Raw genomic sequence first — 15,982 nt, 5'->3', positions numbered from 1 at the left:
ACAAACTTACTTCTCCAACGGTCGAATTTTGACTTCTAATGACCAATTGACTAGGGTCGGGTCTTGACTTTTTCTTGGGCTTTTGGACATAAGTCCATTTACTAGCACCAGAAACATCTGACCCCCCCTCCCCAATCTCCATAATATAATTTATTTTGGTTGGTCTGATCTTCCTTATTGAACTTTTTTTTCGTATCTCAATCACTATACTTTATCCTAGAGGAAATCAAGGCGCTACTAGTGCCCCACCAAATCACTTAAAGAAGCACAAAATATGCAAAAATAAAAAGAGAAAGTGATACGACGACTCTAAGATACGGTGAAACTACCATGTTATTTCTAGCACCCGAGCTTTGTGTTTTGGAACTAACGAAGTTGACTTTAGTAATCGGCTTAAGCGACTTGAGTTTTGGAACTAAACATGGCATACTAACGGTTGGTGGATTCAACCAGGCAGTGCTCTAACAAACACCAACTAAAATCTAAAGGAAGGTCATAGTATCTTCTGATGAAGATAATTAAGTGGTAAAGAAGGATATTTATAGGTTCAATGTAAGGAAAATTCTTCCCATTTCTTCTTATTTGGAAACTCAAAAGTAAATGAAATATTAAACGGTTAGAGCATCTCCAATGCTAAGGGTGGAGGTGATCCTATGTGGAGGTCTAAATATCACATTTTCTATGGAGGTCATTCACATATGTACAAAGCAAATAAATTTAACACCTTTCAACCCAAAAAATCATCTCCAATCCTCAAGGTTTTATTTAACAACTTTATAATTAATATAGAGATAAATTGATGATGTGTACTTAGACCCAAGGTCATGGAGAAGGTCTTATTTAGAATTTTTTTTCCACCCCCACATAATCATGTCACAATTTTCAAGGACCTTAACCCTTGCATTGGAGATGGAATTTTGGTAGAAAAAGTTTTAAATCTTAGGTGGCATGGTTTTTTATGACCTCCACCCCTTGCATTGGAGATGCTCTTAGAGGAGAACGAGTAGAGTATAAAGGGAAAAAGGGACAAGTGCAAAGTTTCATTCTCCAATGCTCAAGTGAATTTGCAGAATATTGATACCATTATCTACATAGGTACTTAAAGGCTCAACTACAAGTGCAAAGTCGTCAGCCCAGTTCCATCAGTAGGAACTGACTTAACTAATATACTCCTCATGTAACACCGGATCTGAAGGGTTTGTCTTCATGATTCCTATATATAAAGACTATCTCCAATTTAAGAGTTGAACCTTAATGAATGGGAACTATCTTCTACTTTCTTCTATTGTTTACTTTGTTATGCTTGGGGCGTTGTCTTAATAATATAACTACAAATCTGGATACCAGAATCAAGATTGATAATATGTTTTGTCCTCATAAGTTGTGTTGTTTGGTTTGGGTACCTCGGTTCGTAATATGGACAACTCTAACATCTGACACTGGTTTGAGGCGTGGTTAACCAATCCTATTTGTTGAAATGATGATAATCTTGGGTGGATATATGTGGTAATGATTCCCACCATACATGGAGGGCTCATTGCATAAGGTGTTCAAAGGGTTTTGCACCCCATGCTACTTCTACTTTTCTTATTAAACAAGACTCGCTTACTTGTGCTTCATCATATGAAAAACTAAAGGAAAAAAAGAGAAGACAATTAGGTCAAAATCTAAGTCAAGGGGTCTCTAAAACAAATATGTGAGTGGCTTCACATTCTTTGGATAATGATAAGATTAATAACCGTGATTTTATATTAATGTTTTTTTATGGGTAAGAATACAATTAATTTGTTGTAATATTGCACGTGCATTTTCCGAAAAGAATTCGACTATCTCTTAGTCTTCCAGTGGAACATGCCAAAAATACAGCTGCATTTATGGAAATTCGGTGCACCCAAAATAAAAACATCTAATGATAACAGTAATGTAGTAACATATTTAGTAGGCAAGAATGCCGAAATTGAAAGGCGTTGCAAATCCATATTGGTTTCGAAGCTCTATGCATCCCACCAAGTGCTGAGGTAGCCCATGGCAAGGCTAAGCAATTGTCTACCCTGAGCTGACCGATTCCTCATCTATGTTATACATTTCCAAGCCTAAACAAACAAAGGAAAAAAAATTCCGACCCTCAAATATTTTGTAAGAACCACGACTCACCAAATATTCCCCAAAAAAACTCCCCGACTACAAAATTAATTACGAACGTTCCCAGAAGTTGTCACCGTTGGATTTTCCTTGTTGTGTATATATCAAGAATCCAATTATATGGCCATGTGACCGCATCAAATCGCGTCCGACGTACGTCTCCAGGACAAACACATCAGTGACGTCACATGCATATGTCACACACTATTTTAACATGAATGTCTATTAAAAGTGGCTGAATTTTTTGTATTTATATTATAAATACTAATTAAATAATATTATTACACAAAAATTTTGGTTGGCAACCTAGCAACAAGCTGAGCACCAACACCCCTTTGAATAATAATGCCTAGTCTATGAAAAATAAAACTACCGAAACCACTACTGGCGTCGTTACTGATTAAACAATTCTTCATATGCTTGAAAATACAAATAGTATCTTCACCAAGTTCCCCTAAGGTATAGAAAGCTAAGACTCCCGGACCATGGCCATGTGAAATACATTTGTCCAAATATTTAGCGTGTTTACGTGAAACCGCACTAGATATAGCTTTTCCAGGGACGAATGAGCGGATTCCTTCACCAATGAAGGGTGAGACACCTATGACATCCATACAAACATCTTGTCCATTATCCCAATTAAGCACAAGAATATCAGCAAGTTTTATCTCTTTGTCATCCTCCGTCAGAAAATTGAGAGAAACTTCCTTACACGTAGGCACATTAGCTTTGTAACAAATGTCAGCAACTACATCACGAACAATATCATGACGAAACTTTGGGCCTATATCTTTGGCACGATGAAGCGCGTGATCCCCAAACATATCCATGGATTTGTTACAACTTGGGCACAAACTATTCTCAGCAAATAGAGGGATACCAAGACGATAGCAAAGCACAACTCTGGACTGTCTAGGTCCAAGACATTGATTGAGTCCACTAATGGGTACAACCAATAAATAATCTTGAGCATGGTTAACTCGATTGCACTGCCACAAGATGGAATCTTTTGTAAACATAGTGAATTGGTCTGGGATTTGCTTCTTAACCACATCAAAATAAGTGACTGCCAGTGAGTGCATGGAAGGGGTGCAGTATCATTGACACAGTAATTAGCAGGTAATCCACAAACCTGGATAAATATCTGAAGTGCAAACTGATAAGCAGAACCTTTGTTCGTTGAGAAAGAGTTACCAAGAATCACCTTCTGCACCGAAGTAGTTTGACTCTGAGAAGCAAGGTAACTGTAAGTGCTGGTACCAGCCATGGTATAAATGCCAAGTCCGCCATCTTTGATAGGAAAGGTAGCTAATCGCTGCTGAAAGGACCAAACCCCACGCCATCACCCGTGATTAGAAGTCTCAAGTACTTAAGTAGATGATCATCAAAAAGGACAGTGGCTGGTTGCGAAGCTGCAGGGTTGGTAGTACACATTGCAAAATATAATCTTGATACACCAATGCAATTGCGAATAGAGATGGCAAACGGGCGGGCCGGGGCTGGCTTGTTACGGGTTACACGGGTTTGGGTTAACACGGGTCAAAACCCGCGGGTTGATATTCTTCACGGGTCGTTATTTCTTCAACCCGCACCCGTAACGGGTTAAACCTGCGGGTTCACGGGTTAAACCGTTTATGGTGAGTCAACTCGCCAGAAACCGATTTATGGTGAGTCAACCTGCGGGTTCACGGGTTACAGCCACCTGTAGGAGCATACCATGACTCAACAACATATCATCTTGCACATCAACAAACCACCAGTTCAGTTCATCCAACATTACCCATTCCTACTAGCAATTCAAAGTAACTCATCTTTCTGACAACTACCTCCTCCCTTAACACCACAAAGCTACCATCTTAAAGCAAAACCCCTATCAGTTCATACACCAACACCACCAGCCATATCATCACCTCAGTTATATTTACATTCATTTAAACTTCCAACTCATGAACCTTAATTTATAATATGGGGAAGAACATGAGAGAAACCCTAATTCAGTGAATTCATAATTTTACAAATAACTCAAATTAAACCTCCATATAATCGATTCAACTTTAATTGAACAAATCCATATAAGATTCATCAATTCGTATTCAATTTTACTCAAGATAAATTCAAATTACAAGAACCCTAAATTACCTTTCTCACAAGAACAGCTTCACCTCATCGATTAAACAGCAACCCCCTATGAAATACTTGATTCCACCCCCAATTCATCATAAACTTCAACGAATTCGGAATCTCAAAAACCCTAAAGTAATCCTCAGATCAATACATCCCTAATTCGAACCCAAATCAAAAATAAAAATATTCAATTAAACAAACCCATCTCTAATTTATTCTTAATCATCATCTAATTCGATTTCCAATTAAATTTACAGAAAATCCCTAATTCTCGATTACCCTTCTTCTTCACTCTGAGTTGTATCGACAACTACCTCAGCTCCTTCATCATATGTAAAAACCCATTGTTGATTTTACTCAATCACTTCTCACTCTCATCTCGTAAGCCTCTCACAGACGAAGAACAGGAAGAAAAGAAGAAGAAAGAGATGAGAAGGAGAAATAAAAACGAAGAAGAAGAAGAAAAGATAAAGAATAAGAGAAATGACTCCTGCTCGACACGTTTTGGTGATAAGACCAAATTAAATTGCTAAGGCACCCACGAAAAAGGATAAGGGAAGCCGGGTCGATTATCTGAAAATTGGAAGTACGGGTTTACGGGTTAACCCGCGGTTTTGCGGTCCGGGACGGGTTAACCCGTTTCTCGACGGGTCACCATTTCTACAACCCGAACCCGACTTGTTTAGAAACCAGCCAGTCCGGGTTCGGGCTTTCACGGTCCGGGCACGGGTTAACCCGCGGGTTTCGGCTTGTTTGCCAGCTCTAATTGCAAAGTAATAACATCTCACTTTGGGGGTCCTTAAGTTTTTTGATTGACGATATTAGTTGAACAGTTTTATTCACCCTGATCAACAACATGTTACTGATAAAATTTAGATCTAACCTCATCGGTCCTCCCAAAAGTTTGACACCATCAGAGGGTCTACAATATCAGCTGGGAAAACACCTTCAACTGTGCTCATTTGATCAATAGAGGGCCAAAATACCTCCGTTTTCTTTATGTTGAGATGTAAACCCCTGCATGGTCCTTCTGTTTCGATAATGCTCAAGGCTTTTGCTACCTCCAAAGTATCGCCAATTATTGTACCATCGTCCAGGTACCAAGCATGCAAATCAAGTTTGCATTGAGAAGCAATAGTCTTCACTAAAGGGTGAAGTGTCAAAGCGAATAACAAGGGACCGAGAGGGTCACCTTGATGAACTCCAAGAGCAGAAGACAAAATATACTGGTCGTAGTAAAGTTTAGCAGGCCTCAAGTAACAAAATTCTACCCAGCGAGAAATACCTGGACAATGGAGACGAACTTCCTTGATGAGTTGAGATCTGCTCACCATGTTGAAAGCATTAGAAAAGTCAATGAGAAACATTGACATATTGTCCGAGTGACCATGCTTCTCAAGTAGACTATTCACAGCATGTAAAATACTTTCTCCTCCCGCAGGCACACCAACCCCGGATTGGTAATCGCCTAAATAGGACAACATGTCCTTTCCAACAGAGAAAGCATCCACTTTTGAAACCAACCGACGCCAAATAGTACCAACAACAATAGGTCTAATACCACCCCCAGGTTTAAGTAACGGAGTTAAGGGCGCACTAGCAATAAACTCACCCAAAACCACGGGGAATTTACCAGCCGACCAAAGATTGACAACCCCCGTAATCGAAGAGAGTAACCCATCCGCAACGACATCTGCATCCCCACTCATTGCGTCGACCAAGTGTTGTGCCCGTAAACCGTCACGGCCACAAGATGTGCCTTTTGGGAAGCTCTTAATAGCTTCCAAAACAGCCCGTGAGTCAACTGTGATGGGATCCCCCAAGGAAGCATCACCGGGGATATCACGAAGAGGCATGGAAGGGTGTTTGTCCTGTAAATCTTGCAACGTATTCTCATCACACGGTGCAACCCCAGATGAGAAAATACCTGTATGGCAGCCGTGAAATGACCACAACTCAACTTCTTTTGACAAGCTAACAAAGTAGCAGCGCCTGACTTCTTATCTGCCTTCTTGGATCCAAAACGAACAGGCTATTGGAGAAGCTTATTCACTAGAGTCGCATATCCATTGGGTTCCTTCCAAACTACCAGGGCTTAGTTGATAGCCATAACTTGCAGACACTTTCTGTTTCCAGACTTCTTCTCGGCTGAATTTCTTGGTTGGAACAAGGTAAGAGTGCATATTGGGATAAGAACCAGTTGTAACCAAGCTGACAAGTTCCCAGGGCAAGCAATAACCCTGTCAAGACAATTTCAGCGTTCTCAGAAAAACTAACCTGCATTTATGGGGGATGCTGGTGACGGTCGTGAATTGTCTTCGAAGAACATCGTTGAGAAGGTTAGTAGAAAGAGTCATAACAACCTCATCTTCTGAATCTGAATCAACGTCAACTTCCGAAACAATCATAACCCCATTCTCTGAAACAGCATCAACAACAACATCGTCCACAAAACCGGAGCACTCAACAACATCTCCAGCAGGTTTATCTAAACCATGCAAGAGAAATTCAACCAATGCACTGTTGGAAGGCCCTGCCACGACATCACCATGAACATCTCCTTCACGACCTCGACACGCCTTCTTCCATCCATGTAGATGCATGCGTCTACAACACAGCCACATTCACAAGCATCGCAAAACCTTCTCCCAAGCCAAATAAACATCCAATTTGGTGGCAATTAAATCTCTGCAGAATGTTTTGTCAATGTCGGAGGAAAGATGCCTGTCATACAAATATTTCGCTAAATAATCCTTGGCAAGACCCCTGCCATTAACCCCATCCTGACAACCATGAAGATGTTTGAACGGGCAGTGACAAAAGTTATCATTTGGAGCAGTTGTGTCTGTGTTAGAAGAGCCTGATGTCGCCTGGTAGGCTGGGGTAGCTTTGCAGGAAGAAGCTCTGCTAGTTTTAGGCATTGCGCCGGGAAAATAAAAAAAAACCTAACAAAAAAAAACTGGAACTCACGAACCCTAAAAAAAACAAACCAAACAGTGACCAAAAACTCAAAGAAAAACACACACAAAAACGGGAAAACCGTGGAAAAACAAGAGAAGAGAAATCAAAAACGAAGGAAAAAATCAAAGAAAACATGATGATTTCTGGGAGGAAATCCGACGAGTTGACGCCCGAGAGAGTCGCCGGAGCATTTTCGATGAAAACATGAAAACATGATTGTGATAATTTTTATATTATTGTATTAGTATATATATTTATTTCTATACAAATTTATTATTTATTAATAATTTATTAGTATTGCTGAGAAATTACATTCAGATATACACATTTTAGTGTAAAATATCACTAATTTCGCATCCTAGTTGTTTGTGAATTTATTTGTATCTCTATCACGTCTGCATCGGTGCAACCCGGAAAGAAGACAATCCCTCGTGTTAGTCTTTTGCACAAATGAAGGAGCCAATTCATTGTGATGTTTAGAATTGGTACTGAATTAAACACCGAGGCTATCAGGTCGGTATAGCTATAGGCTTCTTTTTTAGATTCTGTCCCAAATCAAAAGATCAAAATACCGTACCAGCAGAAAATCTGCTTCACTTTTTAACAAAAATATTCTCACCAACTATGGTCCAAACTCAACTGCCAGCCAGGGTTGATCTTGTCTCCATCTATACTCTTACCACTTTGGAAAAAGTAATAATTAATTAATAAAGAAAGAAAGATTCTAGTTTAATATTCAACTTTAATTTTTATATTTTTTTTATCTTTCAATGAACTAAATTCTGTTTCTCCAAAGCTTTTTGAACTTTGAGCTATTCGTGTCTGCAATTCAGCATGCCCAGAGGGCCAAGTTCATTTCCATGTTCAATCTCCGTCTGGGCTCTCTCTAGAACCTCATTTCAGGTACAAATCTTCACTCTTTTTTCTCATTAATCATTTCTTTCTATTGAGATCTGCGTGTATCTACCACACAGGATATCTTTTAAGTTGTGTTTTGGATAAGTCTTGTAAATTTCTATTTCTATTTCTATTTCTGCTTCTTTTTTTCGTTTTTCTTGTTATGATTGTGTACCTGAATTTCGATCAGTATTCAGTAAATACTAGTATCTGATTCTGAATTCTTCATATCTGTACTGTACTGGGGGGATAGGATACACCATTTTTTTCTTCTGGGATAATATGGATTATACAACTTTGGTGATTCACTTAAGTAGAGGAATAATCGCCTAATGGGTGTGTTTCTTAATCTCAGGGGATAATTAATTTGGAATAACTAGCGTATGACAGACGAGGTTGCAAAGTAGAGTTTTTGGAGGGCAGTGCGGAATAGATATTGTGTGCTTAGATATGCAAAAATGGGCAACAAAGAACAAATCTTGGAGTACAGGCAAAGACTTGATAAGACACTAGCATCTCATGAGCTTTCTAATGAGGAAGCTATTAAGTGCCGTCTCAAGAATGAACTCCTACATTCATCTCCTTCTGAGAATCAAGGTTAGTTCATTTCGGGTTTCCTGTTGGTTTTCATTTTATTTATTTTTTGATCCGTTCATTGCTAATTAAGAAACTAGGGAAGAAATCAGTGAATGGAAGTCTAGTTTGATTTCATGTTTTTCACTAATTGATAAACTGCTTGGCTTATTCCAGAGTATGTTGAGAGTGTTGTGGACAAAAATGGGAAACACGTCTCGAGTTGTCTTGACATGTTGAGGAGTGTGGGAGATGATTCATCGATGACAGCAACTCATGATCAGGGACATGGCGAATGGAAGGTACATTGTTTTGTCTGAATAGTCTTCCACTTATTCTTATATTTATCAAATTGCTTAGTAAGTAGCTAGTTATCGCCCATCGTTTCCCCATTCCATTGAACTATGTTAAATGTGAGCCTCTTTTTCTATTGAACCAATAGAGTTTTTACTGACAGTTGAAACAAGATACTGACGAGTATCGTGTTATGTATCGAGAAGGACCTCAAGGGACCCCATTACATTCACTACTTGTTGAAGGCTTTGTTGATGGGCCTATGGATGTTTGTGAGTAAAATTTGATGTACTTGATATTTTTTGCAATGAATTAAGGTAATTTCGTAGATGGATAGCAGAAATAAGTGAATTATCCTTCATTTTTTGGTTGCAGGTTTATGTCTCGCATGGGAAATAGCCCTCTTTCATAGATGGTGAGAATTTTTGGCTATATAGTTCATTTCTTGGTTTGAGATGCCTTATATGTGTCTGGATACTTCATAAGAGTTCCATGTTACCTTTGTGCAAGTTTTATTGGATAGCGACGTTCCATCAGTAAAGATCTAACGTTATCAGCTGTTATTATTGTTATTAGGTGGCCTCAGTTCAACTTTCCTACTTTTAAAATCATAGAATCCAAATGTGTCCAAAAGGTTCGAATTGGTGAACAGATTGCTTTGGTGAGGTAAAACCTACACATTTTGGATCAATACTCACTTTAAGGATTTTCTGAAGTGTGACCCCCTACTGAAGGATACTGATTTTTTTGTTAATTATTTGGAAGAAAGGATGAAGTGTGCCTGGCCGTTATCAGCTAGAGAGGTTGTTGTGCACTACTTTGAAGTAGAATTTCTGGAAGATGATCTTATCATTGTTGTTCTGAATTCGGTAGGTGGTGAAATTGATCATCTTCTGCCTTCTTTCTCAAGGTTAATATTGTTTTTTGAAGTATAGCATAGTCAGGACTTTTCTTTTATTCACGTCCAGGTGACTGATACAGAGAGTGTTGATAGAAGTACACATGGGTTCACCAATGATGGGATACCTGAAGTAAAGGATATTGTGCGAGCAGAGCTGGTAGGAGCCTTTGCTTTACAAAAGGTTACCTCAAACAGAAGTTACTTTCGGTAAGTGTGGGTGTGAGACACATTTTCTTTGAAATTTTATGATCCCTGTACAGGAGACAGGGTCGTCCACTTGATGGGTCGAGTTATACTCTTTGCTCTTGGTGCATGATGCTTTGATATGCGAGAAGCACATTTTTTCCATGTCCATAGATGGTGAAGTTTATGTCAGTTTCCAAATAATTTATTTTCTCAGGCGATGGCATTTTTTTGCAGCACAATAATGACCATGGATATAAAGCTGGATTTTGTTCCCCCATCACTTATTAATTTTATGTCAAGGCAGCTCGTAGGCAGTGGCTTTAAGCTCTATAAAAAGGTCGGATTTCGATTTTGTGATTATGCCAACCAAGTGAATATTTATCTGATATAGTGCCCAATTGTTTTCCTATTATTTCTTATTAGCAAAATCTACTTTCTTCCAGGCAGTTGCATCTGTGGCTAAAGGGGACGAGGATTTTGGCAAGGCCTTAAAGGACACATTGTATGTTCGAATACGTGAAGGTTTGAATCACGAGAGAAGACTAAAAATGGATTCAGAATCAGATCTTACAATGGTTGAGAAATCTGCAGACAAGTGCCATGAAGAACCTGGAACTGAAACTTTACCAGCCGATACAACAGTTACAGGCAAGACTTCTCTTGGTGATCATCTTATCATTCGAAGTAAGCAGGCAGATGTGTCCGGTTCAGGTCGGACGTCTCAATATGAGATTGAGGAGGAAGAGATTGAACAACATACGAAGTCTGAAGAGGATGGAAATGGGATTATATCTATCGACCAATCTGCATCCCGTTTAACGGTGGAACAAATCAGCAATGAGAAGAAGGTGTTTATCAGTCCAGAGGTTGAACATGCTCTTGACATATTAAACAATGTCATTTCCATGGTCAGGGGAAGTGGAATTAACATACAGACTTGGTCTGGATTAGGCTCTTCTAATCAAGAAGTGTTGAATTCTAGAGTGGCACCTCAAGATTGTACTGGGGGTGAAATTTTTGCTGCAGCTGTCAAAACAGACAAAAAAGATGCGGCTGTGGATGGAGCTGAAAATGGTTCCCGTGTTGCTTCATTCAGGTATTAAACCCAAATTAATTTCACGAATACAGGTTGCTGCACTGATTTGAAGATAACCAAGATACTTGCTTTGCGTCTATTTGCTTATATATATCGAATTTTCAACTTGCAGGCCTCATACACCAGAATCATTAGTAAAAGAAGTGTACCCGTATCGAACGGCACCAACAACACCAGAACAACATGTTCTTGTTTTAGAAAAAACTCAAGACGGTGTTTTGAATTCTTCGCGGGGGCGGACGCTGGGAGAGTCGCTGCGGGCACCAGTATTAGAAAACATGAGTAAGGACTATTCTGAAGTTACCGTCAAAGTGAATGGAGACCATGAAGCTAGTAACATTAATGGTAGAGAGAAATCCAGGCAGAAGAAGCACAGGTTTTGTTGCTTCCACTCAACTGCAGATCAGTAGAGTACATTAAAGCCGTTTGAATTGTTGGTAGATTGAGAGTTTCCCACTTTCTGGTCAGTCCACACGAAAATTTACTAAGCTGCAAGATTTGCTTCAACAATACCAAGGATGCAAAAGATGAGGAGGGGTTCTTACCCTATAGCGTAGGATAACTTAAAGCTATACCATGAAGTTATTAACAACTTACATATTGAACTGTTTGATGAAACGAAAGATGAAAACACAATTACGTGATCATGAATGAGAAGCACAATTTGATGTAACCTTCCAATTCATGTAAAGGCAAATTTTTACCACATTGGGCATTGTACTTTGCCCTAAGTTGAGCTGGTCTGGTGTGTTATTATTGCAGTGAAAGATGATTGTTGTCTCGAGTTTATTTCGATTGCTGAAACATGATTTTGTATGTTATGTATGTTAAGATAAAAGCTTTCTTTTATTCATGAGATCCCATTTCCTTTGTAATACGGTATGAGCTAAATCATTCTTGCCTTCTCTATTTAGTCCATAATAAACAGTGTGAAAGTTGATGGAACTAGGGATTATCCCACTGCTTGGCATCTCATATAATAGCTGCAGGGCTTCTTCAGACCTGCCTATCTCACAGAGGCATGTCATGAACATTGAATATGTTTTAAAATCAGGTATAGGTCCTTTTAGCTTCATACGTCGAAAGACATTCCAAGCATCACTAACCATCTCCATGTTCATATAACCACGGATCAGTGCAGAGAACGTAACAATGGTTGGCTCACAACCATCTTCTCCCATTTTCTTGAAAAACTCCAACGCTTTCTCAATTTGTTTCTTCTTAAAGAAGTGGACAATTAGAGATGTATATACATGTACCGTTGGACTGGTACCTTCCTCTTTCATTTTATCCACCTTCGCTAAGGCTTCATCCACCCTACCTGCTCTCAATAAACCATGAACAAGACTTCCGTAAATGTATTGATCAAGTTTAGATCTTTCTTCCCCTACTTCATCTACCATAGCTAGAGCTTCATCTAGCCTCCCTGCACGGCAAAGAGCCCTAATGACCAACGAATAGCTAAGAGGCTTGCTAAACCCACTCTTGCATAAATATTCCCTGCATTTTTGAGCATCTGATACTTTTCCCACTTCACACAGACAATTAAGATAGATTTCAACCAGTTCTTTGTCTGGCACATATTTAGCCCTGATCATGTCATGGAACAGTTTGACAGCTTCATCTACCTTCCGGCCTTTCTTCCCACAAAGAAACATTAGCAGATACTTGAACGTGTTTCCATTTGGTTTACACCCATCACTTATCATTTCTTTAAATTTCTTTATAGCAATCTCAGTCAAACCTGCTCGAGCGTATTGCATTATCATGATAGTCCATGTTTCCGAAGTTACCAAAGAGCCTTTTCTTCTCATTTCCAAATAGAGGTTTCTCATGTGTTTAAAATCTTTCCCAGATCCAGATAATTTTATGGCCATGTTATAGGTCTCTGCAGTGTGGCTATAATCAGACTGCGACCCCACCCATGAAAAGAAATTCAATGCAGCATTACCATAGTGTTGGCAACGTTGCAGAACATCGAGTACAAGCTCAGGAGTGAACTGAATAGTGTGCTTCTCCAGAGCTTCTTGCATTGAGCTCCAGTTCATGGAAGACGATAAAATTCTACAGATCTGGAGGACGGTAAAATTCTCTTGAAAATCACTATTAACTCTACACAGTGGCTCCAAGAGAACTTTTTCTCGCAGTGGATGTAGTTGGGTAGGTTTTAAACTGCAACGGAATTCTGTGGGCTGACATATATCAACCACACTGTTGGTAGCAACATCAGGAGACTGGTGATTGGTGGGTAGATATACTGAATCATTTTCTTGACTGTAAATGGCTCTCCAGATCTGCTTCACCTTTTCAGCTGTCTCTATGGCACCTTTTCTCTCAGATGAGGATATTACCAAACGAAACATTTCATCTGAGATGTTCATTTTTGAGCTCCTCATTTCGTTCAAAAGCTCAAGAGCCTTATATGTTCTTGCAACCTTACAGAGCTCCTTAATGAAGATCAAACAGAATTTTGGAGTGGGTTTTACACCTTTATCCTTCATATGATTAAAAATCTCCCATGCTTCTGTGACATGGTTATGTTGCACATGACCTGTGATCAAAGCTGTAAATGCCACAACATCCGGTTCAACTCCATTCTCCAACATCTCCCTGTAAAGTTTGCAAGCTCTTTCATACTCATTCGACCTAAAAAGGTGTTGTATAAGCTCGGTATAAGTCCAAACCTTAGGAAGATGTCCAGATTCTTTCATTACAGTAAAAACTTCAAAGGCATCCTCAAACTCACCTCTCTTTAAATGCCCAGTTATAACGATTCCATATATTTTTCCGTCAACAAACTGATTTTGCTTCATAATTTCTATAATTTCTAAGGCATCTGCAACTCTACCAGTATTACATAGCCCTTTCACCAAAATTTCATAATTTGTAGGGTCAAGTGTTATCTTCTTACTCTTAAGTTCATGAAGCAATTCTATTGCTTCTTCGATTCTCCCTGAAATGCAAAAACACCTAAGCATGCAAGAATAAACAACCTGCTCAGGTATCTGGGATACATTTATCATATCGTCTCCAATCAGTCGAACAGCTGAGAGATTTCCTGATCGCGATAAGCAATTCAACAACTGTTTATACAAATTCATATCAACCTCCATATTCATAATTACCATCTCTTTGTAGAACTCCAAGGCAATGTCAGCTTTTCCAGCAGCACACAACATACGAACGATCAATTTGTAGGCCATTCCATCAGGTTCGCAGCCATATTTCCTCATACTCTCAAAAACATGTAAACATCTTCCAATCATATTCACCTTCCCATAACTAGAAATGAGAATGGTCCACGTTTTGACATCTTTTGAACATGATTCCATCTCCATTTCTTCAACCAATTTATCAACCAGACCGAATTCTTTCGCTTCTCCAGCAATGTATAACATAGTATTGTAAGTACTAGTGGTGTGATAATACCCATTTTGAAGCTTCGCCCAGTTAAAGAATCTATAAGCTAAATGACCAACTTTAAAACATCTCTTCAATACTTTGTCAACAATATCTGAATGTAATGAAAAACCCGACTTCTCTAAGCATTCCTCAAACGGAACTGTAGCATCTTGACCACGTATAATTTCAGTAATCTTATGAACAATAGGACTCACATCATCTTTTATCATAGATTTTCTTAACTGGGTCTCTTCCAAAGCACTCACTTGGGCACTTCTACAAACACTTGGCATCCGCTCTAATGGTTCTTTCATTGGCTTCAAACTTCTAACATGGGTATCTTGAAAACTAGAAACCCCACATGAGTCAATACTCTCTTCGGGAGTTCCTAGTATCTCTGTAATGCTGTTGAAGATAGAAGGCAACTTATTTGTTTCCGTCTGCGTTTCTTGAGTTTTCGTTCTAGAATTTCGGAACTTTGAAGACTTAGAATGTGTCGAAGCTTTATAATTTTTGAACTTAGTACACTGGAATTGAAGTATGTTTTCAGATGGAATTGAATCTAAATTTCGAAATTTCGATAAATACCTCATTTCACGAAAATTATGAAAGGAAACACTTGTTGGATTGGCGATCAAAATAAAACGAAATTAGTACTATCATTTCGTCCTGATATGAGAAGTTTGATCTCGTGGGCCTGGCCCAACTGTATGTTTTGTTTTTGAATGATTTTTTCAGGGACCATCGTTTTTTTAGGGACCATGGTCTTATTAGGCCACCTTCCCTATAGTTATAAGGGGTGTCTTAGAACATTGAAATGACTAACCTATCCTTAACCTAATTTAATTTAAAACCAACACAATAACCACCTCTCTCTGTATATATATATAACTACCACCTCCTCTCACCACCCCCGATTACCACCACCACCACCAACCACCGATTACCACCACCACCACCCACCCACCACCGCCGATTACCACCACCAACCACCGATTACCACCACCGCCCACCACCGCGGATTACCACCACCACCACCTCCAATTATCACCACCAACAACAACCGATTACCACCACCTCCGTTTACCACCACCACCACTATATATATAGCTTAATTTAAAACATTAACAAAGATATTCTCACAAACCCATTACTTGTCATTCGTTTTTGGTTGAATAAACGAGAACTAATCATCAAAATGAGTTGAAAATGGAAGTTGCAGAGAGGTTTAATGGAGTTTTTTTTTTAGTAAAAAGTTCGGTTATCACAAATTATTTTTTTCTTAACCGAACTCAAAGTTCGGTTGATTCGCAAAAAAATACTTTTAACCGAACTCCTTGTATTAGAACAATACAAGTCCATAAGTTCGGTTCGTTCGCAAAATTATTAAGTTTTCTTGTAACCGA

At 39.0% G+C, this 15,982-nt stretch overlaps 2 protein-coding genes across 2 annotated transcripts; one reads left to right on the top strand and one right to left on the bottom strand.

Moving 5' to 3' along the window:
• The first annotated feature begins 7,865 nt into the window (after positions 1–7,865).
• On the top strand, positions 7,866–12,023 carry LOC113310255. The gene is made up of 11 exons (XM_026558865.1): positions 7,866–8,130; positions 8,480–8,721; positions 8,875–8,999; positions 9,155–9,263; positions 9,367–9,406; positions 9,568–9,657; positions 9,761–9,860; positions 9,960–10,099; positions 10,313–10,415; positions 10,522–11,174; positions 11,287–12,023. The coding sequence occupies exons 2-11, from the start codon at positions 8,583–8,585 to the stop codon at positions 11,582–11,584; spliced, it is 1,797 nt and encodes a 598-aa protein (XP_026414650.1). The 5' UTR covers positions 7,866–8,130; positions 8,480–8,582; the 3' UTR covers positions 11,585–12,023.
• On the bottom strand, positions 12,002–15,190 carry LOC113310254 (putative pentatricopeptide repeat-containing protein At5g06400, mitochondrial). Its single transcript, XM_026558864.1, has one exon. The coding sequence runs from the start codon at positions 15,167–15,169 to the stop codon at positions 12,002–12,004; it is 3,168 nt and encodes a 1,055-aa protein (XP_026414649.1). The 5' UTR covers positions 15,170–15,190.
• Positions 15,191–15,982: the final 792 nt, after the last annotated feature.

Source organism: Papaver somniferum, chromosome 9 (genome assembly GCF_003573695.1).
Source record: "Papaver somniferum cultivar HN1 chromosome 9, ASM357369v1, whole genome shotgun sequence".
NCBI classification, from domain to species: domain Eukaryota; kingdom Viridiplantae; phylum Streptophyta; class Magnoliopsida; order Ranunculales; family Papaveraceae; genus Papaver; species Papaver somniferum.
The sequence above is the reverse complement of the archived record's forward strand: the minus strand, read 5'-3'. Positions and strand labels throughout refer to the sequence as shown.

Coding starts and splice junctions, on each gene's coding strand:
- LOC113310255 (XM_026558865.1), top strand. CDS start 8,583: ATGGGCAACAAAGAACAAATCTTGGAGTACAGGCAAAGACTTGATAAG. Junction 9,264..9,366: donor TGATGGGCCTATGGATGTTT/GTGAGTAAAATT, acceptor TTTTGGTTGCAG/GTTTATGTCTCGCATGGGAA. Junction 9,407..9,567: donor ATAGCCCTCTTTCATAGATG/GTGAGAATTTTT, acceptor TATTGTTATTAG/GTGGCCTCAGTTCAACTTTC.
- LOC113310254 (XM_026558864.1), bottom strand. CDS start 15,169: ATGAGGTATTTATCGAAATTTCGAAATTTAGATTCAATTCCATCTGAA.